The 25,968-nt window shown below is 38.7% G+C and overlaps 1 protein-coding gene across 1 annotated transcript; it reads left to right on the forward strand.

Moving 5' to 3' along the window:
• Positions 1-44: 44 nt before the first annotated feature.
• TMEM167A (transmembrane protein 167A) lies at positions 45-25,545 on the forward strand. Its single transcript, XM_075137754.1, has 4 exons — positions 45-147; positions 12,782-12,891; positions 18,379-18,413; positions 21,789-25,545. Exons 1-4 carry the CDS (start codon positions 145-147, stop codon positions 21,857-21,859), a joined length of 219 nt encoding a protein of 72 aa, XP_074993855.1. The 5' UTR covers positions 45-144; the 3' UTR covers positions 21,860-25,545.
• Positions 25,546-25,968: the final 423 nt, after the last annotated feature.

Below are 25,968 nucleotides of genomic sequence, written 5' to 3' on the forward strand. Positions count from 1 at the left end.
CTCTTGCCAATCGTCGTCCTTCACATCGGCAGCTGCCAATCCCGGCAGCGGCCCCGCCCATGCCCCTGAAGGGGGCGCCCTGTGGGCGCGCTTCCGCCCCGCCCCCGCCCGCCGGAAGTGTGATGTGGCCGCGAGCGGGTCGCCATGGTAAGCGCGGGGCGGCGGGCGGGCGGGGGGCGCCTGCTCCGCTCCGGGGTCGCCGCGGGACCAGGCCCGGCCCGGCCCGGCCCGGCCCGGCCCGCTCCCGCCGGCTCTGCCGGCTTCTGCGCCTGCCGGCCAGCCGCGTCTCTGCCGAGCGAGGCTTCCCGGGCCCGGTGGCGCCCCGGAGGCCCCTCACATCCCATCCGGGCCGGGCCTTTGAACCCACTCGGAGGCCGAAGCCCTCGCCCCGCCGCGAGGCAGCGAGCCCGCGGGAACGGAGCCGCCCCAGTCCCACCGTAAAGCCTTGCTCAGCAGCTGGCCTAGCAGTAACGCAGACCGGTCCTGTCCGCCCCCAGCCTGACACGTTTTCCGCCTGTACGGGCCTAGCCCGGGTTTTCCGTGGGGCAGCAGTCCGTGCTCTGGCCTGCGGTGCGTGGCTTGTCAGGATAGTGTTTCTTCTGACCTTCTGATTTAATGAGTATGTTGTTTGACGTCGCGCTTCTTGAGGAGTAAGCTGAATCCTGACGTTGACTGCTGTTCTCGTTTTTCAGGAATAGCGTCCTGGAGAGGCCTAGGTCCATTTGCTAATGAAAATATGAATGGTGTACATAGAGTTGACCTAGACGCTTATTAGCATTGCCATTTATGATTTCTATGGTTTCTGCCTTTTTTTCGTTGTACGTACAGAGACTATAAATGAAAGATTTGTATTTGGGTTAGAGTTAAAGCTGTGCTGTGAAATAATCTTTTTCAGCTAAGGTGAAGATCTTTATATGAGCAGTGCAGATACATGATTTTGAAATTAAAAGGAAAAACAAAGGAATAGCTAAGAGAAGAAAAGGTTTCCCTGTACAAATAAAGGTTTGTATGTAACTTTTAGTTAAACACGGAATTATTTTGGGATGAGCATTTTCAAAATTTTTCTTAGAATCACAGAATGGTTTGGGTTGAAAGGGTGAGCTTTAAAGATCACCTAGTCCACCTCCCCTGCCATAGGCGAGGACACCTTCCACTAGATCAGGTTGCTCAAAGCCCCATCCAACCCAACCTTGACAGGTTATCCATCACTAGTGGTGTATACTGTACAACTTCCACTGAATCTTTTTGTACTTCCCACGTATTTATTAAAAGATTAATATCTCTTGAACTTTCTTATGGTTCAGTTCAAAAAAAGTTCCTGGACTCCAGATCTTGTCACCAGCAGGAAATTGCTGGAAGTTGCTCACCTGAGCATTCCTTGGCAGATCTTTCAGATGAACCTGTTCTAATCTGTGGTTTCAAGTAGTGAACAAAGGGTTTTCATGATAAGAGGCATAAATTATCTCAGAAGATCTAAAACACACATACAGAAAATGAGACGAAAGAGAAGTGAATAACTCACCTCTAATCAGTGCCTTGAAAAGGTAGATATTATAGAAGTACAACATCACCTTGCTGTTTTTCATAGTACTTAAAAGGATTTGAGATTGTAGAAGAAAGGCAAGAGAACCTTGATGATCAGCGAGACGTTTACGTTGCTCAGTTTAGCACTTAAATATAACACTAATGTTTAGCAAAAAGCATAAGAGATCTTGTGAGCATTTTTTCATCTGCTTGTCCATGTTGCTTGTTAGAGGTTACTCAGTATGCTTCAAGGAACCTGAAGTAAGGTAGGATCTTTTAATGAGATTTTTCTCGTGATTTTATGTCAAAGGAGATGAAAATAACATTCCTCATCTTGTGGTGTTTGAATTTCCTCAGGGAAAACAATAACCCTCATGGCATATCCAGGACTTTGGATTCTTCATGATGCTACCTCTGGTGTCATGAGTCTTTATAAAAAAAAATTGTTGTCTTGCGGGATTAGCAGTCATGGGTGATAGTGACACTTTCTTTTGAGCTCACACTTGACTGTGAGATGGGAAACAGCTGCTGTCTGTGTATCGTTGAGTGGAAGAGAGTAGAGCTACACCTCCAATTTGTTCTCTTTCTCCAAAGAAAATGAGCTGCCACTGTGGCAAGCCAGTAGCTCTGTGAATATATGACTTTTGAAGCATAATTTCCAAAGGACTTTATCCCTTGGAACTTTCCATCCCATTGTCTCCGGGCTTCCTTACCACATCCTTACTACGCAAGTCAAAGCTTGTGCTGGGTGAACGGCCAGCTGCTGCCAAACAGAATATATATAAGCTGGCTTCTACCTGTCTTTTCCTTTAAAAAAAAGCACAACTCGTGTTTATTTTTTTCCTATTCACTGCCAGTGGGTAGAAGAAAAATACTATTTTAACTTAAATCAACTTTGAAAGTGGGTAGAAGCTGCTCAATGGATTAAAAAGTTACTGGGAACAAAAGGAATGCAGTATAATGACACAGCTGCTTAATTTATTTAGAAGCAGAATATGTTTACTGACTTTCACAGATCATTGTGTGAGTTTATCCTGTCAACTTTTGAAATTTTGTATATGAAAACTCAACAAACTTTTCCTAGTGGGGTTGAAAAATTTGCCACACGCATGTGGTGTGGTGGGTGGAAAGAGGGAAGAAGCCTAAAGTAATATGAAAATTAATGATGAGCCTCTCACCTGCTGAAGGGTGGTCTTCACTTTCCTTTGTAGCAAAAATGTGCAATTGCAGCCAAACATGAGTACACGTACAAAAATCATCTTAGTAGGTATGTTTTGTGACTGTAATTGCAATTTGGTGGTGAAGAAAAAGAATTGCAGAAAACTTCACAAAGGTGGCTTTTTTTCCCTTCGCCCTCTGGTTAGGACTGACCTTGAGCCCCATGTTACTGCCAAAAAATTGATTTGGGAACTTACCATAAGGACAAACATTTCTGTCACAATCTTTGTTGCTGTCTTAGAATGGTGTTTATAGAAGGGAGGGGAATTGCTCATATAACTAATTGTAAAAACATTCATTAGTAAATATTGATCCAAACCAAGCTCTCAAATATAAACATACCAGAATCTGAGACACTGTTCTGCAACAGAGTCTTCAGGAGTCTTCAAGTACAAAGTTTTGTGTTCGGCTTCTTCAGAGTTACAAGCAGGAATCAATGCTGATTCAAATTTGCTAATAGCTTCATTTTTATCATGCCCTAAAACATCTAGGATTCAAAACATCTAGTTCATCTTACGGTCTTAAAGGGTCTTTGTATTGTGAATTTATTTTGGAATAACGGTGGACAACTTTTTGCATATCAGTATTATAATGCCATTAGGCATTGAATTTTTTGAATGAGAAGCAATTACAATTCCAGGGAGTTACAGCTGCAGTAACAAATTTCTTATCTGATGAAGCCTTTGCTACCCAGCTAATCTGATTTAGCTGGGAATCTGAGGATTTTACTCTTACACCAAAGCTGTAATGCAAGAGGATGCTAGGTCTTCCTTTGCCACCAGTCGTGCAACAACTGACTCGCATCCCTGCACTCAATACTTGTTGCCCCCCATGGCAGCTCTGGCACGTCCCTAGCAGTAGGAGCAAACACTGCTAATTGAGGAGAAAGCAAGAAAGATCTGCTCTCTGTGTACCTTTCCTCCCATCAGAGTAACAAGCTTGTCAGAGAATTGAAAAGGAGAGAGGAAAGGAGAAATAGGAGAGGCAATGTGGCTAGGTAGGGACAGTGAAGTATGTTGCTTACTACGCTAGTATTGGTGCTTAGTAAATCTCATACTGTCTGTAACTGCACTTGTAAATAGTAATGCTGCTGTGGAGTAGGCATGTTGTGAGTTACTACTCAAAGTGTTCAGTATAGATACTTCTGTGTTAGTTTACAAGAAGATGTGAAAATACATCATCAATTCTTTGTTTCTGTGATAGAGCAGAGGAAACTATTTCTTCTGCCATTGTAAGATGCATCTGTTGACCTGATTTGGGAAGAGTAGGATGCAATGAGTCTCCTTTTACAAATTTTACTACATACCTGAACAGTCCAGGAATGACACCAGTTGTGAGAAACCTTTTCATTCCTGAGTGCCGAGGAGTTCTTACTAAACATCTTTGGCATTCTGTCTACTATTAAGCATCTGAATTTTATTCAGTAATAACATGAGAAGTGGGGATCACGTTTTTCCACAGGCCATTAGAAATTAATAATGGGCTGATTATACATTGTAGATTTTCCACTCATGATCCAAACTCTAACTTGAACAAAAAAGGAAGTTATCACAAAATAGTAAATATCACGATTTAATTTTTTGATTGGCTGCAGCATGAGACACCATGCACATCTGCTGTAATAGCTACAGTGTTGAATACGTTCAGACTCACAGCTTTCATTTTCAGCTTCGTGACCAGGGAAAGAAGGTGGAAACAGCTGGCATCTTGCTGAAAATGCTACCTGTCTTACAGATGCTAAGAATCCAAACCACGCACCTGAACTCTGCTAAACAAGAGACCAACAGAGGTGCTGTACGTCTGCCCAGTGCCATGGGACTTAGCAGAGCTTTTCATTATTTCTCGACTAAGTTTTTTCCTGATAGAGAAGAATTGTTTTTTCATGTTTTAAAGAGATGGTTCTACTATTAATGAACAAAAAAAAAGTGTATAAATAGTATACATAAAATGTTATTGATTTTTTTTTAATTCTTAGGTAAATTAGATAAATTTAATTCTTTGGTGCAGCCTTTAGAACAGACAAAACATACTATCCCTTTACTGCATGCAGCAACTTCTTAGGCTTTTCGTAAGGGTGTTGAGGAACGCAGTTCAGCTTTGAATTGCACAGGCTTTCTGTGGGGATAAGAGACATTCAGAGAAATAGAAGGCATGTAGTTTTTTCCTGTTGTGCTACGGAGCCAATCTCTAGTTAGTTTTTGATTCTTGCTTGTGAGTTTGGTATGATAGTAGAACTTTCACCATAACATTATTTTCTTAAATTTATCAAACACTGGCAGATAGACTGTTAGCTGTATCACAAATGTCAAAGTATTCAATACAACAAAGCAAAAATATTTCAATATCTCCCTTTTTGAGAACTTTGACCTTCTTCCAAGTCCATGTTCAAATTCCTGTAGCACCTTCTGTTACAAACTCATGCTTTTTACATGCCACTTTTATTAGAGTAAGGATGTCATCTAATTCAAAATGTGCTGGCATGTTGGAATGACTCTTACCTCTTCCATTCACACACACAGTTTTTACTGTTTCTTAAGATTCTCTGGTAAAATTGAGGTAAACAAACTAAGCAGTGTGCTGTGCAACTTCAGAAGGGAGAGTTAGCTAATTTGACAGAAATTATGCTGCTCAATTATCAAAAACATAAGAATGGTATAAGTTTATAATTAGGCATACTTCTTCGATGAACAGCAAGAGGAGCCAGAACTTATTATGGGAGAAGATGTGTTTTTCTTTACATGGATAATTTTTCTCCTTCTGTTTGACTACACTCTAGAAATCTCTAATGTACAGATTTTTAGGGCAGGAGACGCAAATCAAGATTTCTGTCCTCTTAGAGAGCTCTGTTGCAATGGCTAAATATCACCTACTCTGTTCATAGAAACTACCAGAAACTACCATTAGCTTCCCTATTACTCTGGAGAACATAGTTAGCTTCAGCATTATAAAAAGAGGATTATAGAAATTATTCGTATTATCTAATGGGGGCAGAGAGCAGAGAAAAAATCTCTGTAAAATTGCAAACTATGTAATCTGCAAAGAAGACGTGGAGGAAAAGATATCTTAAGCTTTTACTGCCACATCTAACATAAGTCTATTTAATGGACTTATAAGTCTATTGAGTAAAGTTTATAAAGACATATAAGTTTATTGAGTAAGTATGTGGGCATATACACCTATGTTTACAGTAACCCTGTTAAAAAAGCTTAATATTGTAACTTTCACTTCGTTTTTTATTGTAATATTTTTTGGTGAAGTGCTGCATGTGGTAGCTGCTTACACCAAAAGTTCAATTTTGAAGCTTATCTAAGTTTCAAAGTTATCTAAGTATTGGGGCAAAGAAGAAGGAATTCAAGTGAGCATGGAATTTCAACATCATCACCTTGAGGTGTCATTTCAGTGTTGGTCTGTGGATTTGAGTTGCAGTAAAAAAACTAAATGTGTTAAAGTCAAGAGAGTTTTTGTAGGAGAGGACAACTGTTTCCATCTGTTAATTCATTGTCTAATTGTTTAAAGAGATTGGTTATGTTTTAAACAGATGTGTTAGTCTTTAGTTGACTCAAAAGCATACATGTTAGTTCCTGTGTGCTGTGCTTATATTAGACAACATACTTCTTCAGGAAAGTCTAGGGGAAAGATTCCCTGTTACTCTAATCAAGCCTTAGCCTAAATTTTATTAATTCAAAAATATATATTTTAGACACAACTTTGAATATTTTAGACAGAAATGTGAATGAGCGTTAAATATTGTACTTAAATTCCTTGGCACTAAATACTGGGGTGAAAGTGCAGTAAACTTAAAGTAAAAAAACCTATTCATGTTGAGCAACCAGTAACTGCTAACTGGACAGTATTTGGATACTTACTAAGCACAAACCAGTTTTGTCTAAACACCTCTTGCTTAGTTCTTCAGTGTAGTTTTGCCAATAATCACTTCAAACTTAACTGATTTGCAAGTTTTGTATTTTTCTTATAGTTCTAATTAGCATGCCTCTTTTACAAATGCTTATTTTCCATTCATTTTTATCAGATTACATTTGGCAGCAGTGGGAAAACAAATTATTTCGGAATAGCTTGGGAAATAATATAATTATGTGCATGTTTTAATTAATTTTTAGCAATTGCTTTGACACTCAGGTTGGGAGTGATCCTACATGTTTTATTTCCTATTATTTTTTTTAAATATTATACTCCTAAAAATTAGATTTAGACTGGGGAAATAAGAATTGCAGTACCTAATGGAAACCTTAGATAATAACCATTTTCTCTCAGGTTTTTAAGGACCTCTTCATTAAAATTTCATAAATTGATTTCACTTTTCTATGATGGGATTTGAAGCCTACATTACTATTTTAACATAGGCTTTTACGTTTTTATCAGCTCTTGCTTAACCACAGTTTAACTACAGCTCACATTTTAAGCTCTTGCTCACATTTTAATACGAGAAAGGCAGCTAAATGATCGGATATCAGCATTTATTTCTTTGGTTCCAGAGAACATAATAATCCATCAATTTTATAATATTGAGGAGGAAAAAATAAAATAAAGCTGTTCTAGAAAGACTGTATATTCTGCAGCATATTACACAAATGCAGTTATTACTTCTTTAGAATATTCCAATAATTTATCTGTGTTTGCCCACATAAATTGATTATTGTAATAGTAACGGTGGGGCAAAGTTTAACAACTTGCTGGCACTACGATGGCCTCTCTTTTCATGGCACGCACAGATGAAATCATGGTCACGCTGCAATCAGAGATAGAGTAATCATTTTGTAAATACTGAGAGTCTAGTGAAGATTAAGCTTTGGTTTCAGAGATAGGTCTGTTGAGATAAACTAGGAGAGCTTTTGTTTTAGGCTTTCTACCAACCCAGGGGGACAACAGCATGGGGTTTATGTTCTCCTCCTGCTCGGTTTTTTTTCCTCTAGAACATATCACGGTTCTAGAGGTGGTTTATTTTAAATGAAAGTATAAGAGGCAAGGGGAAATTCAGCGGGACCTTCCATGACACATATGGTTGCATCAAAACTTAAGATGATATTTATTATAGTGCCACCCAAGGGTTGCATCATTAAGTAGTTCATAGTTCTGTGGTAAAGACATGGAACAAAACGGTATCTGAATCAGAGAATGTAGGAGTGATGGAGCGTATAAAAGGTACAGAGGTAGGTCCTGGCTATTTTCACTGTAGAAAAAAGTTTAGGATCAGTGCATCTATTGTGGCTATGCCTGCTGAGGCTAAATACACATTTACCAGTGATCACAAAAAATTTAGGCAATCATCTGAGTGTGCCCTTTCTTTCAGCACATTGGATTAAGTACTGTTATAAAGTGCAAGAGTTGTTGATAACCAGAACTCTGAGCTGCCTTTTTTTTTTTCCTCTTCTCCCCAAGTGTAGTAAATTTAATGCTGACTAAATTTCAGGATTGACAACATTGTCAATAACCAGGTTGACAGGGGCTGTGCAAATGTTATGGCCCATCAGGATTCCCTTTCTCAACCACATAGGAAATTTTTCACTCTAAATCAACACTTACTAAAGTATATTAAACGTTAGTTTATACTTTAGTATATTAAACTTCTATTACCACATACTATTCCAGAGATTTTACTCCATCCACAAGCTCCTCCTTCCCTCTCTCGTCACCCCAGAAAAAGGAGCTATCACACCATCTCCTGCTCCTGTGTTGTAGCAGACTCGCCGATGGTGTCTTCCAGAGGCATCTGGAGACCATTTCTTTCCTTATAACTCCCTGTTTTGCCCCAGTATCCTCTGTGCTGGCAGCTACGCTGTTCAGATGCAGAGTCAGATGGGAATACATTCAAATGTCTCTGGCTGTAATGTTTGTCTTCTAACTACCGTATGTTTGCATGAGTATTTCTAATACATGCCACCACTGCTAATCTGAACACAAGAAAACTTTCAAGAGTATTCATTCTTTATTTCTGTGGTGTATTATAAGGAATTATTTTTACTAAGATACGATATGATCAGGGAAATAATATTGAGGCATTTTTTAAGGTCTAATTTTGGGAAGGATTTAAAAGAGCCTTTGGGCATGTAGCTCTCAAAGCTAAAATCCATGGTCTTAAATTTCTAAAGACTTATGAATAAACTTGCTCTTGCAAGTTCTGCTGAATACAATACCTTATTAGTGCTGCAGGTGATGTGATAGTGCTCCACAACTACCTGGAGTCGACACACAGGAGAGGGAGGCGGGAAAGAAGTGTAATTACTTAAGTAGCACAGAATGTAACTACTAAGTTGTTTCCACCATGTCAGAAATGTGCCAAATGCAGAAAATTTCAGCATATATAATTAAAGCCACAGCTTGCACTATCTAAAACAAGAATAAAATACCCGTGCTGATTCTTTTCTGCATTTGCAATCTGAATCTTGGGAAGTTAGTTGTCTTTTCACCAGCATGTGGACACAGTCTAAAAGATAGCATCAGTTTCTCCATGTGATGAAATTTCTTTGTAATGGGAGTGAGGCTCACAGGATCTACATTAAGCCAGTCAACGCATTTGAAAAATTCCAATTAATTAGTTTTGGATCAGAGGAACCCAGTTTAACCAAATGAACTGCAACCCTCCTACATTACGACATTTTCCAAATAGCTTGGTATGTGAGCGCAGTATTTTTTAAAGGGATTCCGAGTAACGTATGGCTCTTATAGCAGCTTTTAATTACATCAGTTCAAGCAGCTGGATGTAAATTCATCTGGGCCGTAAGAATTACTTCAGATGTGAAATGTAAAGCCATCTACTTCAGAAATAAATTTTCATTTCCAGTTTAAAGTTGTAAACGAATTTGATAATATGCATGTCTGTCCTTTTAAAGTCACTATATAGATAAATGTGTAATTCAGAGCACATTTCAGTGAAATGGCGTCTGTAATTGCAGCGATGCCCTACGCTGCATATCTGGAGAAAAGCATGAAGAGCCCAACAAAGAACAATTATATGCTGCCTTTATTGATTGACTAATAACACATTTCATGAGTATACATTTACAGTCCCTGCTTAAGAGGAAGCAAGTGTGCCCTTCTGCCATTTTCGTGCGTTGAAGTACTCGATACCGCCAGCCTCCTTGGGAAGCAGCTGCAGGAGAAAGCTTGCAGGAATTCATGGGAACCGAGCTCTGGCAGGCACTGCGCTGTGAGATGTCGAGAGCAGCTGTCTCTCCCGGAGGACTGATCGAATTAATCAGTTGATAGGGAGTATCTGGCTTTGCTGAGAGGCAGCCACCCCTGGATCCGGCCCCGTCGCGTTCCTAGACCCGCAGGAGCCAGGAGACTCTGCCTCTCGTAGGTCGAAAGAGTTGTCTCTGCGGGGGAACTGAGAGTTCCCTGGTTTCTGAAGTTGGCAAAAGCTTGTGCCTAGTACAAAGGCAAGAGTCTACTGGTGATGATGGGCAGTGTTTTGTCCTTTGTGAATAATCTATACATTATTTACGACACAGTAAAACAGAAGTGATGACTCGGTTAGCTAAGCTAAAGTACTAAACTAAACATGATTTAGCAAATGCTGTGGCTCGGGAGAAAAGCAGGTAGCCTCACCTTCAGGACCTGAGGGCTGGCTTTGGGTGTTGGATCACCGCTCCACTCGTGTAATGTCCCCTCTGCATGTTCTCACTCATCACAGAAACCTTCCTGCATGTCAGCTGCTGCATGGAGTTGCCATTTACCTTTCTCCACTACCTACCTTCTCTCTTTTCACCCTGGCCCTTTTTTGTCTCGCAGGCTATTGTCATAGAAAGGGCGTGAGGAATGGGGGAACTGGCGTGGGAATTTTGCTCTTGCAGAAGGATGGCTGGTGCAAGGGCTCCTGCTTCGGGCAGAAGTAGTGGGGAGAGTAGCACACCTTTGAGGGCATGCCCGCGAAATCTCTCATACAGGCTGTGGAGGCAGAGTTGAGCCTCTCTATGCTGTTCCTTCTTGACGGGTAGCTCCCCACCCAAGGGTTGCCTCTTGGACCCCATTAACTTAGACATTCAAATTAGTTTGTGTATCCGGCCCTGTCTAATACATGTATTCAGGCTGGCAGTTGTATGCATGTTCCGGTATTGCTTCATATGATTCATGGAGACTTCTACATAAGCTAAGGTTATTTTTCTTTTTTTTGTTATGAGGTCTTAGATCTCGAGGTCTTAGTATCAGAAGGATCATGGGTGTTCCAATAGCTTTGCTTCTACTAGAGCTTCTCAGTTTTGTCTCTTAATTTGCTGTTAGTGCAGTACTGAACTGAAATATTGTGATTTTCTTTTATAATTCTCCTTAACTATTGTGATTTTTTTTATAATTCTCCTTAACTATTTAGAGAAATTTGATTATCGGAGCTTCAAAACGTTAGAATTTTGTGACACAGGAAGAAAGTGCACATAGATCAACAGAGATGTGCCTCAGGCTATGGAAATGGGAGCTCTGATGTGCTCTTAAATCCCATCGAGTTCTGCTTGAAAAAGGAAACTGCAATGTAATATCCCTTCATAAGCGCTAAATATTTACACTTAATTAAATACTACTGCTCAGCCTTCTGGGTTGAGCACTACAAAAAAATATGAGATATTTAGGCAAAAATTCGTCAGAGCTCCAGAACGAAGAGTGGATTTGTTGTATTTGCTTTGCCTTTTTTTTTTGGAGTTCAGACTAAATAGGATTTGCAAATGAAGGTAGCTGAGCAAAGAGAAAATAAGGCTGTTTGAAGTAGGCAATTGCCTAGTATACTACCTGGTGGTGTTAAGTTGACCACAATGTCAGTTGAGACATGCTACGTTAAAAAAACCCCAAAACAATAAAACTGCAGCTTCATGCAGCTGGATTATTTTCACATTATTAGAAGAATCTAAGTCTCAGATTTGGGAGTAATTATTAGAAGCTACAAATCACAAGGACTAGTAGGCAAATATTTCTACTAAAAATACCAGTGAACCTATTGGAAAAAAAAAATGTTGCTAGTGCATTACTTATGGGAATGGTGATGTGGCCCTTGCTGGAAATAAGCATCATCATCTTTCTTCCAGATTTTGTACTTGATTATGGAGTTACAGCAGTCCTTACACGAGTACCTTGTCTCCTCCCATAATGTTTATGCTTCTGGAAAAGATTGCGTCACATAAGCAAGGATAGTTGCTTATAAGTTCATGATTACAGAACATGTTGGCCACACAAGCCTCAGACTTTAGTTAAAAAAAAATGCTTGTGAGATGCACTTACTGTATTTTACTGATATTTTAAACTTTAGCAAATAGCCAGATATTGTAGCAGTTTCTCAAGAATTGTTTCTTCTTATTGCCAGTAAGCAGATTAGTTTGACTATCGAACTACAGATTTTTACTTCTCCATCCTAAGGCAATTCCTTCATTTGTCCAGCATTTTCCATATAATTAGCACTTCTAAAAAATGTATTTATAGTATAGATATTTTAAAATTTAAAATCAAAAGATGATTTGAAAATAAAATTAACCAGTTATCTTTTTGTAGTTGAGGTGGATTTAATATATATTGCATATATTTCTACAAATCTGTTGAATTTTGGGTGTAGTCTTCATAAAGCAGTAAAACAATCCTCCTACATATTTCTTGTTATTCTCTGTCTTGGCTGCCACTGGTTTAGTTACTCTTCACCTCCACCTTCACCACCACCACCACCACCATATTCTATTGATGCAAACCGCAGTTACTCTTATTCTTGGCCGAGAGGGAACATCTGTTTTCTGTAACTCTTAGCCTGCTGCTAATGGGTTTCCACAAACTGGCTTTGGAACAGGTGCCTGGGAGCAAAACTGTAAGGTTACCATTTTTCCTGCTATTTCTTTACCCTTCCTGGGATGGATTGAGAAGGAAAAACTCTGTTCTTCTACCATTGTGTGCAACAGGCTGTTAAAAGAGTTTTGGCTCATTGGCATGGTAGGTTTCATTTTTGTTCTTAATGGGTATTGTCTAGGAGATAACTTATTTTCTCCATCTTATGCAGTGAGGGAAGTTTTGCACTGCAAAGATGTAATTTTTCTTTTCTGATTTTCTTCCATAGTCTGCCATCTTCAACTTCCAGAGTCTACTGACTGTAATCTTGCTGCTCATATGTACCTGTGCCTATATCAGATCCTTGGCTCCCAGCTTACTGGACAAAAATAAAACTGGGTATGTAGTCTGATCATTTTAAAAATACACAAGCTGTTTGGTTTTAACTGCAACATTTTACTTTTAGTATCTTCTAATGATGTGTGATAATACAAATCCTATTTTTATCTCTTCTTTAAAGACAAAAATCTTCATTTTATACCTTACAATAGAAGGCAATAAGGTATTTGCAAGCACTTAGTTGCATTTTTTTAGTACAAATTCATTAACTAACAAAGACAGCTAATATTGCTTTATTAGTTGTTTTCTAGATTTGCAACTTTCTCGTTAGGTGCTTTTTAAAGATACAGAAATGAGCGACAGGAAGAAAACATTTTCCTACATGCGGCTATTGCTGTAATGATTTATTTTTGATTCTTAGGGTGGGTAACAAAATGTTAACAGCAGAAGCTGGCTTCTTGTTTTCAAGATAGGTGTTTTGGAGGTACAAGTTTGAAACACAGCTTTAGCAATAATCTATAACTAAAAAAAATCAAAAATATTTTTTAGAATAAGCAAAACTATCCGTATGTATGGTCTCTTTAAATCATTGTTTTCTATTCTCTAAGATGAAGGAATTTGTAGAAGAGTTTTTGAAAGCTTCTACAAAACGTAACCTTTTTTTTTTGTCCTATAGTCACTCTAACTTCATCTCTCACTTTTATTCCTAAAGCACATGTTCCTAGGTGACCAGTGTTTTTCTTCTTTCTGTTCCCCGTTCTCCCGCTTAATGTTGCGGGGCCAACAATGCTGCAAAACAGTTCTTCTCTGCCATGCTCGGCAGCACAGTTTTTGGGGTGGTGGGAAATGGGTTCAGCCATGGAGCCAAATCAGTGCCTCACTTGCGCTGTAAATACCGATTCACCTTTTGGCTTACCAGTTTTCTTTGTGCTACGAAGAAAGTGGCTGGATGTTGGGTGCAATGAGCAGCATGCAGAACTGAGATTTAAATGCTGTGGTTTTAAAGTAATGATTGGGCAATTTTGACCTAGAAACCACTGAGGCCGTCCGTAGTATTTCAGTAATACTGTCACCTAAGGTTGATACAAAGGAGATAATATTTACAGAAGTAGGAGGTAATTCTAGCTGGTAATGTTCTAGCTGGAAAAAACAGACAGGCTTTTGGGTGCTGGTGTTTGACTTGTCCTCTTTTTCCATTAGATCATTTGCTGTTAAAGAAAATATTTTTTCCCTAAGTATCTTCTGTCACTTCTGCATTTAATTTTCAGAAAAAGTGCCAAGTTTTGGGTAGACTTTTGTCACCGAGAATCTTGAGTGTTTGTCTTCTGAAAATCTTTGTTGTAATAAACCTCTGGAATTGTTATTTTATCACACCAGTTTTCTTTCAGCAGTGTAAGATACCCAGAGTACGCTAGCCTTTTTTCGATTTGGAGTTCCAACATGAAAATGCTTTTGTCCTTCCATATGAGGCCATGAGGTTGCCAGTGACATGAGAGATTTCTTTTGATAAAAGATGGAAAGAAAGGATGATTTCATGAAGGACTGGGTGGGGGGAACGAGGGGAATTTGGGTGTCTGCTAGTGGAAGATAACACAATAGTCAATGAGGTATACACAGTGAGAAGTAAGAATATTTATTTTACTGATTAAAATTTTAGTGCTGTTCTTGGCAAGGAGTATTTCCTTTAATCTGGAGCTCCTCTGTTTATTCTTGAGGCAAATCTGTCTCGAGTACAATAGAACTCTCTTCATAAAATGTTTTCAAAGAGTGCTGACACAGTGGAGGAGTTGGGCGTTTGATCTGTAGGTTTGTATTTATATAGATGTTGGACATACTATTTTATTTTTGTTTTATATATACGTATGTAGACTACTTTGTACTGGAGAGTGAAACGTTGGCCTGGAAGCAATGAAATTTGTTTCCTGAATGGTAGATGTTTACATGGAGCTCATATGCTGTTAAACCCCTGTCCCTCTTCACTAACATATTCCATGCTCAAATGGAAATGTCTAGACATACTGGATAAAATAAATTCTAGTGATATTTCATTTTACCACAGAGATGATCTTACCTCATTGTTCCTGCTCCAAATTAATAGCATAAAAAAGTAGCAATAAAATATTACAAGTGACAGGAGAAATGTTGATAGTTACTCACTATATTTCTGACCAAGTGAGTGGTAACTTTGGTGAAGATTTAAATTTGTTGATAGTAAGTAAAGAAACATGTTTCTGTTGGTTGAGAAACTGTGTTGCAAAGTGATGTCACCCATCCTCACAACACTGTATTTCATCCCCTTGACTTCTGCCAAAACGTGTCTTTTCCTACCAAGCCAAACAGAATTTTAAACCTTCATTTTCCCTGATGCGTCTTGAGTGTTTCCATGTGCTTTGTCCTGAGCAATAGCATTTAAGGTTGGGAAAGCAAGTGGAGATTTACTGTTTCATGCTAACTAGAAGAGAATGCGTACCACAACAAAATTCTCTCCTCCCTGTTAACCAGAAAGATGTGTTAGCTTATATGCAGTGGAGGTTTCCTTCGACTTGCCATAAGCATTTCAGTGGGGTATCTCCCACGCCCCCTCCTGCAGTGGCGGTGGGTTGTCCTGGTAAGCACATGTCAGCTGCATTTTGCAGCATTCCCAGTCTAGCAGCCAAAGTCTAAAGCCCCACTAATCTTTCCTCGTCTTACTGGGTTCCATTTCTTTGCGTTTTTTGTTCTCCAGATAACTAACGCCACTTTCATGATCAGTGCTTTTAACATTAACGCTGAAAGCCAGGAATATGCAGGAGCTCGTGCACATTTGACTTGCCAGAAAACAGCAGGTATGCAAGCCAGACTGACACGTTTCACCTGCATCAAAACAAGGATGAAGATGAACCTGAAGGGGAGGATAAGGAACAGAGCAATTACTTTGAATAGTTGCTTCAGGAGGAATTATTTTGGAGCAGTTTCATTCAAGGCAGCATCGTTTCTGTAATAGTCAAACAGGTTTTGACTTGAAGAGGTGCATGTTATGCACCTGAGATGAACAGTCATGGAAAAATTCAGGAGAGCAGAAGGCCTACACAGGTTTTTCTTCCAATGTGAGCTCCCCAGTTCATCCAGAGACTGTGATTATAGCTGTTTAGAAGGTCCCGATTTCAACTTGCTTTTGCTCAGCAGCAGACTATGTGGACAAACAGATGTACTGAGCTGTTCCAATAGCAGCACAAGCCTTTTAAAAAGGTACTGTTGTCATCTGTTGGAAGGCTTGTCAGTCCTCATGTCAGTGGTGACTTTAAGTTCATAAATTATTAACTGCAGTAAGGGTAGCTGATGAAACCCATATATTCTCACCGTTTTGCACCTCCCACATCAGAAAGGAAAATTCATATTTTCACCAAGAAGTGGGTTTTCTAGGGCTAGGAACAATGTACAGTACTTCAGTTATAACTTTACATTGTTACACACGGTCGAAAAAACCCTGAGAAGGCAAAGAAATGTCCTTGCTAAGATTGTGAGGCAAATTCAACAGATTTATAGACTGCCTGAAGGAGTTAGTATTATTTTTCCCAGGTAAGATTCTTCAAATATGCATATGAAAAGGACAGTAACGTTTTATTTCTTCAAGTTCCTGGGCACATTTTTGAGAGGTGGCAACATGAGATGCTGGGCTGTGGAAGTTTTTCTGTTGGTTTTGCAGCATGCAAAAGTCTGTAGATCTTAATTTTACAGAGGGTAACAACAGTTTCGAGAGTCTTAAGCGCCATCCACACAGTACTATGGGGCTGTCTATTTTGCTTTGTAAGTTTTACACATGAATGCCTTTTTACCTGCATGCATCTTCAAAAAGTGCATAGATGTCTTCAGGTTATTTTACTGTGTGACCTCTTAGCCTGGAAAACTGTGGTGGTCTACATGCAGGGATTATTACTTCTGCTTGTGGAGCTTTATAAAAGCAGAAAAAATGATCTTTGACTATACAGAAATACTTTTGGCTTGAGGTAAAACGATCTAAAGCACAAATGAAAAAACCTGTTTTCTAAAAGTGAAAATGCTGGAATGTTTTTCAAGATAAATTGGTCAACAAGAGGTACATCGGTCAAAAAGCATTTCACTTTGAATTTGAAAACCTCAGTCACTTGCTGCTTCTTCGAACACTTGGTTCTCACCTCCCGACACCAGACTCTGTTTCAGAAATAGGGGGAGGGTGCTAAAATGAAAGAGGGATTGATGCTGAAGTAAACTAAAACCATAAAAGAGGCCAAAAAATATGAAGTAGCACAGAAATTCTTTTTTAAAAAGTGCAGGATATGTTGGCTGCTGAAGTATGCAGGAGCAAATGACCGAAAACTACCTGTGTGCATTCAAGCAGGAAAAAAATAGGCAATTGCTAGAGCCCAAGAAAGGGGGAAAACAGATAATCAAATCATTGCGGGTATGGGTTCAGAGCACTGTGGGAAAACACTTGGAGAACTGCCATCACAGCAGGTAGTAGATAATACCCCACAAATAATGTAATGCTGATAAATATATCGGGAGAAGGAGAAAAAATAATTAAGTTTTTTTAAGTCCATAAATCTATAAATAGACAATATAGTTGAATCCAGATGTCCTTACTGCATTGCAACCAGTCATACTATGAAGGAAACTTTCCTGTTGACAAACTTTCAACACAGTTTTGACCATTTGAAAGGCTGAAAGCTGGCTTCTAGTTCAGGATGCTTTCTTCCCCTCTTCCTCCTCAGATTCTAAAGCAGCTTGTTTCTCTTGAGCAGTCAGTATGAGATTATTTTAGTTACATAGAGAAATTATAAATTTGTGGCGCCCATGCTTGTATATCCCTTTGGTGCCCATGCTTTTCTCCTTTTTTTATTTCACTTGTGAGAATGAATGTCCTGGGCAAGCAGCATTAGAGAGACATGAGAAAGGTAAACCTTCGTAAAAGAATAAAAACAAACCTGAAGAAATGTTTTGGTATTTATTTCAATGCAAGTATTCTATATCAGATTACACCTATGAGTGTGCTGTGCTAGAAAATTTTTATCTACTGTCACTAAGGGAATACAAAAGAGAGACTACAAAGCATTGAATTTAAAGTACTCAGGTTTATCATCTCTCATACCTGCAGGAAAACTTACTTCAAAATCTTAACATAAAAAGTTTCCCATATACAATGACATGGAGGCCTGTTGGTATTTCCTACTCCAGTATTTTTCTAGTTCTGTTTCTTTTTCTTTACATAATTTTCTGTCTGGGGTACTTTTAATGTAGAATGTAGAATTCTGATGGAATCTTTAGGTTTGGAACACAGACTCAGTAAATGCATCTTTGTTTTTCTTACTTGCAAAAGATCTTGCTAGACTTAGAAAGAGCTTTGCCACTTGTTTAGTTCACAGCTTGTACCCCTCTGTGCAGGTATCTGAAGTTTTCTGATGTCGCGAAGAGTGTCAAGTTGACAAACTACGGTTTATTTGGATAGTTTTAGCATAGAAGGAAGAAAATCAGTTTACTTAAATTATTTTATTAAACCAAGAGCCTAATGAATCTATTTTATCTTTACAGACTATTGGGAATATTCTGGAAATGCGCCAGGATTGGTAATTTTTTTCCTTTGAAATCTTTAAGACCAGTGCTTTTTCTAGAGTATGCATTATTTATTAGGGTAATGGTTCCATGTAGCAATGAAACCCATACTCACATATCATCTTAAAAAATGCAGGTTTTATCTCCATGAAATATAGTGAAGGTGGGGGGGCAGGGTATGACTGTCTTACTTAGCGTCATGGGAGCCTGCATTTTCTAATGTCGATTCATACATGTGGTGTTATATTTGCAAAAACCTTTTGCACTTTTTACTACATGAAATAATCAAGGGCATACTTCTTATTAACACACAAAGAAATCAATAATTCCTTATAAACTGCTGTCTATTTGAAATTCTAATGGACTACTGACAAAAGCTAGATATTTACCTTACAGTAATAAAACAACATGGAATTCATAATGCAGTAAGGTTCTGTTTGATCATAAATATCTTTTTTCTCTCCTTTCTTTAGTTAGCTTCTGTGCACTTTTGAATTACACAAAGCTGTTGGTGTCAAGTGGCATCTATATGGAGGCTGATCAGCTCTATCTGATTTTAGACATTTTCCCATAACATTGATCTTTATATTTATTTTAATCCTTATTCCGAATTTATCTTGAGAAAGAAATGGGAATATGCAACAGAAGTTCAGTCTTAGCATTAAGGTATATCCAAGATTTTTAAAAACTTACAAATCCATCATCAAAACAGTGTTCTTCAAATTGCATTATTAATGCAGAGCAGAAACATTGAACTTGTAATTCTAGATCTTCCTACTTGTCATTGAACCTAAAGGAAAAATATACTGTTCCCTTTTCTGCATTCTCAAGCATTGAAAGGGACATGACATATATTTCTCAGTATGTCAAGAAGCATTGACGCAAGAAAGAGTTTTTTGTGAAGACCTATTGTTAAAATGATTGCAGATATTGTCCTATTTAGATAATAGACATAGCAGAACGAATTTTAGTATTGTAATTGAAAGATACTGGCAAGGTGGCAGCTGTCAGAAATGAATTTTGAGCTATACCAGCAAAAACAAATGTAAAAACTCAGCTGCATTGAAGTTTGTTCAAGGTCGAAGAGAGCACCTTACCTTACCATCTTCTTTTTAGTTAATTAAGTGCAAGCATGTTTTTTCTATTAGCTATGCACAGCAAACAGTTTAAAAAACTATTTAAAAGAGTACACGAGGTTTTATGAGCTCTCTGTCAACTTCATAAAGTTAAGAACTGCAGTTCATCTGGAATGTAGTCTTGCTTTCCCATCATATACTAACGTTAACATGTTTGCATTTGCTGCATCCAAGGTAATGCATGCACTCGTGCCCTATACTGAACTGCTTCCTTTTCTCTTTTTCATGTAAAACACTAATTTCTTTTCAACTTACATCTAGAGTGGTCCAATTTGACTTCTTTTTAGACTAACAGATAAGGAGGTAGCATCTTAACGCTCCTCCTGTACGTTTCCTTACATAACTTCCTCAGTATGGGAAGTGGGCTTTGAAGATGATTCCTGTCATTTCAGTTGTGTTAATCACAAAGACATCTAGAAAGTGCAGGCTTTCAAAAATGAAAATGCCTACTGGCTTCCTTTACATTGAACTTGCCCAGTATGTTTAAACAACCTTTTCACATGCGCATAAGATTTTAATAACCAGCAAGTGGTTACATATTTACAAAGTTGTGCAAAATGATGTTTAATCCTGCCACATGGTGATTTCTCTTTTAAGAAAATTAAGAGCAGGAAAGTATAACCCATATGAAAATTGTAATACTCTAAACTGTAGGAGGTGGACTTCCTCAAAAATTTATTTTAAACAGATGTGAAACTGCAGACATTAATTCATTCAGTTATTTGAAGTTTAATTAAATATATGCCAGATCATGACAACATCTTGTAATGTCACTGTGGCAGGCACTCCTGCTTATGGGAGGTGTCACTACCAGTATTTTATTTTTCTTTTGCTATGGAAAGTTTGTTCCTCCTATATTTGCAGGTCCTGCTGGTAAATGAGACTTTTTTTTCTGAGGATTACACCTTAACGCTAGACGTGGGAGCCTTGGCAGTTTTTTTTCTTTAATGTTTCTCTGAAAACTGCGTCTCAGAAAAGGTGGTTAATAGTAGGATAAAAGTCCTTGCACAGCAAAAGGAAATTGAACTTGGTTTAAAGCAAACAGCTCCAGCTCTGTCTTTATGCTTCTGAATGTGTAAAAACAGGAATCCTCTCACTTTAAAGAGTCATTGCTGTGTAACAGTTCCTGACAGTTTTGTAGGCTGGAAGTACCATCCAGTGTAGGGCACTTGCTCTCCAGGGAGAAGTTAGTGGATTCACGAAGAGTAATGCTTAAGTAGAAGAGTAAGAAAGCCTGGCTAATTAAATGGAGGAAGTGCCCATGTAAATAGGTAGCAGTCTGATTAACATTACTAATATTCCCCTGATTGTGTTACAGTTCCCTACCTAAGATTCCTTTTTTTTTCATCGTTTATTTGGTGAACAAGAGACCTCTGTAAAATTTTGTTCTGGACCAAATAGATGGGAATAGATCTTTCTCAATTGTCTTTGCCACCAAATACAAGTCTCTTAATGGAGTAAACTTAACCTTCATCGACGGTCTGCCCTGGAAAACTGTAACACTAATTTGAAAGAGTCAGAAATAGAGGTGCCTGTGCAACTTCTGTAATCTGTTGACCATTTTTACCACTAACCTGAAAATCTGTGGACCAGACCCTCTCCACATGCTAACAATGTTATGTCTCTAGCAAAGAAAAAAGACAGGCATCTGGCCACGTCTGGGCCGCTGTGAGCTCCCCAGCCAGTTAGCTGGCTCCTACATGATACCATGCATAGAAGATGCACGCTGCGTATAGCAGCTGTCATGGCCAGACAGCATCGAGGTACACCTCAGCTGACACGGAACAGCTTTTGAGCAGCGATAGCCCTTAGGCAGAACTGGGAACAGCGCCAGTAAAAGATTTGGTGTCTTGATCAGCTTTACAATGCCTGCCTCCTGACTCTCTTTGGTGCTAAGAGATAGCAGCAATACATTCTTTTTTGTTGTTGTTGCTGTTTTCCTGGAAACTGCATCTCGGAAAAGATGGTTTATAGAAAGAGAGAAGTCCTTGCATTGACCTTTGCTTAAAGCAAACAGGTCCAACTCTGTCTTTATGTAGCAATATATCCTACCCTACATCTTAGTTTTCCCACTCCCATGAATATTCTCCCTCAATACACAACTGTAGTTGTAACAGCATTTCTCCAGCTAGGAATGTTGAATATTAATTTGCATGTGCAATGGGGTAATTACCGTGTTAGGCTAGGAGCAGCCTAGATCTGTTTAGTCATGCCTGAATTTTTGTTTGTTTTCGTTTTTTCCCCTCCCCTCAGGTGAACGGAAGAGCCCCTACGTGGCTGTCTGCTGTGTCGTGATGGCCTTCAGCATTCTGTTTGTGCAGTAGCAACTGGAGAGTGTCCCCGGCGCCCTACTACCAGGCAGCAAAGCATGGAAGAACTTCTGGCAGGAAAAGATGGGAAAGTGTCATGAAGTCTCCCCTCGCACGTTTGATAGTCTGTCTCTTAGTGGACATCCCCGCCTCCTGCAAACAGACCGTCGTGTACAGTATTAGTGATCATAATGTAACTAACTCCAGATGACATGTACTTATTAATGTCAAGTCAGTACTGACACTCCTGATGTAACTCTTGAAAGGGTGTCTGTTGTATATCTGAGTTTCAGGGGAGCTTTTTTACACCATGCAGTTGAAAAGGCTTTTAATTTTTTGTTTGATAGATCTATTAAATGAAACTTAAAAATGATAAATCTAGGAATAGCAATAATACCTAAGGAATAAAGAACATTGTGATTCTAGGATATGTTTACGAAAGTATTTTCAGTTCTTACTGTCTGAACAATTCCTGTCATTTTGTGATAGCTATACTCGCATACTAAAAATATGATCTCTAGCCTAAGTTACATTCAGCTTTTGTTTTCTAAACTTGTAATTCCTCAAATAATCTATCAATATTTTTATTGTTAAGATAAGATCTGAATAAAGGCAGGGACCATAATTGTAGTGATGTCTGACTAGCTGCTGAGAAGGCACAGATGTAGGATTTGAGAACCTGGACTACTCTGTGTAAAATATCATATGTATTCATTTTTAGAAATCTAAGTCTCAGGTAAATCATTCCCCAACTTTTTTCAATATTGTGACAGAAAGATTCTAAAGGCTCTGCTGCTATTGTTGCATGTAATACAAGGATGCTGAATCAGCTAAGTGAATTGTTAGCTTCTTAGGAGTCTGCAGATAAGGAAGTTGCATGGCCCAATATTCTAAAAGTTAAAGAAAACGACTAAATTAGATTACACCCGCTATTACTAAAGATTAGTTTACCATTATTAATACTTGTCATTAACATTTATTCTATAATTTTGCAAGCTTTCGTAATCTAGTAACTTATTTTAATACTGCCTGACAGGTGTGTTTACATCAGACAACTATATGACTTCATATTGACTGCATTTGAGAGAGTTGTCTGTCAGCAGTACTTTTTGTTGTTCTGAAAAGGTGTATGATCAGAATGAGCTAAGATGGCAATAAAACACGCTGAAAGGTACGTAACTTGTCATTCTTGTTTGAAAAACTTGTTTCATAGATCCAGATTACCCAGAATTTAGAAAGAAAGTGATTATTAGTTATTACCTTTGTATGATCTCACATATACCTGCGTATCTAAATCACCATCAGAAGTACTTGTCCAAAACTCTTTTCTAATCCGGAGCCAGGAAAAGTAGATTTCTCCAGTTTAGGCCAAATAAATACTCCTGGCTGTAAACCAGGCAGGTTCAGAGGAGTACAGAGCTGTGTGATGATGACCACACTGCACACATACAGCCCTTAAGTGCAGGAGATCTGGGGAGAGGCAAAATCTATTTCTTTAACTTTAAATGTGGACACTGCTCCAAACATAGCATCAAAGCAACTCATTTCTGGATTTCAAAGGTGCCATTCCTAGACTGGGGGGAGGGAAATTCCTAAGGAGTCTTGAGTTTTGACTGTCGGGTGTATACATGTTCAAAATATGCAAAGAATCATCTGATAACTTTTTATATTAAGCAATTATATTCTAGTTTTTAATATTTATAGGATTTTATTATAAATAATGGTCTTTGTTTGATATTCACACATTTCCAATTCATTGAAAGCTGTTCTAGTTATCAGATTAATTAATAATCTCTTATGTTTAGCTGTGATTAGGAATACCAGTGCAACAACCCAAGGAATTTTTTACTTCTGAGAATCCGAAAACTATTAACTTGAAGACATTGTATTGCAAAAGCCTTTCCTGTTCACAGCATTTTATTGTTGAAGAAGCTCAGACAAACAAGCCTCTTCCTGTTTGTTTTGTTGTTCAAACTTTAAAATTATTTCTTATACAGCAGTTCTTCATTTTGTCCAAAATGCAGGTCGTTGATGGATACATCCTAGTTTGGGATTTTTTTATTTTCCACTTTATATTACATTTACAGGATATTCATGGCTTACTAGCTGCATGGCTGCGCAACAGTGTTACTTTAGCTGCAAAGTAAATAGGACATTTCTGGCAATACCTAAGTTCAGCAGCACTAGGTTGCATGCAAGCGTTAGAAATTATTATAGGCAGAGATAAGTGTCATCTATGGAGGGGACACTCAATACTTGCCTCTAGTAAAAGTATCTGAAAACAGGGTCTTTAAACTGCGACAAACTTCAGTTGTTTTGAAATGACTGCTTTAGGCAGGTGTTTGCCTCAGGATGAGTTCTTTGTTTTTCAAAATTTTGGCTTTGAAGAGATTGATATCTCATCTCTTTTACTAAGATATGAAGACAATACTGTTTTCCCATGTTAGAATCTTAAAGCCATTTTGCTCTTTTTGCTTTCTTTTTCTCATGCAAAAGAGGCATGAGAAACCAAGAATACCTTGACATTTGACCAAGGTATAAATGCTGTCAGAAGGCAGAGGAGAGTATGACTTTGGGGACACACACTTGGTAAAGCTTTATCACAACTCATTCTTAAACTGTCAGCCTGAACTGTGTCATTTTCAAAAACCAATAAATAGGTTCCAATATCAGAAGAGCTCTATCAGAAGACATGTCAGGGAAAATAGTCTTTTCTTGCACTCAGTCTTTGCTCTGAGTCCTAGACTGGGTAGTGAAATGCTTACTACCAAATGATTTAGATGCTAAAGTAGCCGAAAATGGCAGATACACAATTGTAGGATTTGGCATAAGTTGACACAGTAGATAACAGCTATCACAGGTGGCTGAGAAGACAGCAGCAGGAGTTTCTGAAATACAGGAGCTTACGGCCAAAGCAAGTCTCTACGCCTTATGTTATGTAGAGGTGCTGGAAGGCGCACAGGGAGTGAATGGAATTGTGATTAAATATGACTTATGCTAAGTTGTGCCCACTACTATAGAAAAGTACTTCCACATTGGGACTGCATCCTTTTATCTAAACAACATCATAAATGGTGGCTCTAACATCTGGCAAGCTTCCCCATCTATACTTGTTGCACAGATTGCATGAAAGGTGAGGGTGGCGTAGGCTGTGGTTTTAAGTGCAGCTCAGAGGAGGGGTGCCATCTGTTTTTCTGTACTAATGAGAGAACAACGAGAATGCAGGATTGGAGAAGAGCATTTTCCAGTACGACAGCATACCTTGGATCAAGATTATGCAATTCGAAAAATATGTAGTGTTCTCCCTTCTAAGAGTTGCACAAGCAGAAGGAACAGGTACAGATCCTACATCTTGTGTTGGCACATGACAAACGCGGTTTCTCTGAAGCATTTTGTGGTTGTGATTGCAACTCTATATAGTCATACCTGAGCTGTCTTGTGGATTGACAGAATTACAGGCAAGAGTAGCAGTCCAACTGCGAGCCCTTCCCTTCTCAGGCGCCAACTGAACTGAGCTGTGTGCTGCCACAGCTGTATTGCTATTGCTGCACTAAAGGAATACCAAGCTAAAATTTGCAAAAATGGCACAAATTTGCAATCTTGGAACAAAATGTGGCAATCTATTTGCTGTATGCAAATCCAAGTTTACTGGTTAACGATGCAACTAATGATAAGTTAATGCAATAAAACCTGAAAGAGGATGTGTTGTTTTTTGAATATACAGAATATTTTATACCCTTGCATGTACTTGCTATGGATTAATGATACATTAACTTTCATCCACTTCTGCACTCCAGATGACCTCAAATTCAAAGCAGGGATTTAGGAAGACTGAATTGAAAAGCAGTAATAGCCATGTTGGGAAATGAGTAAAGCATGAGTAAGAGATGGGCTCACGGTAAAGGTCTGAAGTTCTGGAGAGACTGATAGGCAAATGGGCAGACATAGCTAGTGGAGGAGGAAACAAAAAGTGGAGTCCAAGGATGACTCGAAGTTTTCGTGTTCTTGGAACAATGTTATTGTTCTATGAATGCCCTTTCTACCTCGTTAACCGCAGCCAGTGAGCAATGGAAATACACTGTCACCAAGAGGTGAAGTTGCAGTGCGGTAGAGGGAACAATTAT

This window comes from Calonectris borealis, chromosome Z (assembly GCF_964195595.1).
Source record: "Calonectris borealis chromosome Z, bCalBor7.hap1.2, whole genome shotgun sequence".
NCBI lineage: Eukaryota > Metazoa > Chordata > Aves > Procellariiformes > Procellariidae > Calonectris > Calonectris borealis.

Bases quoted from the DNA above. Each gene is read 5' to 3' on its own strand.
- TMEM167A (XM_075137754.1), top strand. The intron at 12,892-18,378 runs GTATGTAGTCTG...TTATCTTTACAG, and splicing joins CTGGACAAAAATAAAACTGG to ACTATTGGGAATATTCTGGA. The intron at 18,414-21,788 runs GTAATTTTTTTC...CCCTCCCCTCAG, and splicing joins CTGGAAATGCGCCAGGATTG to GTGAACGGAAGAGCCCCTAC.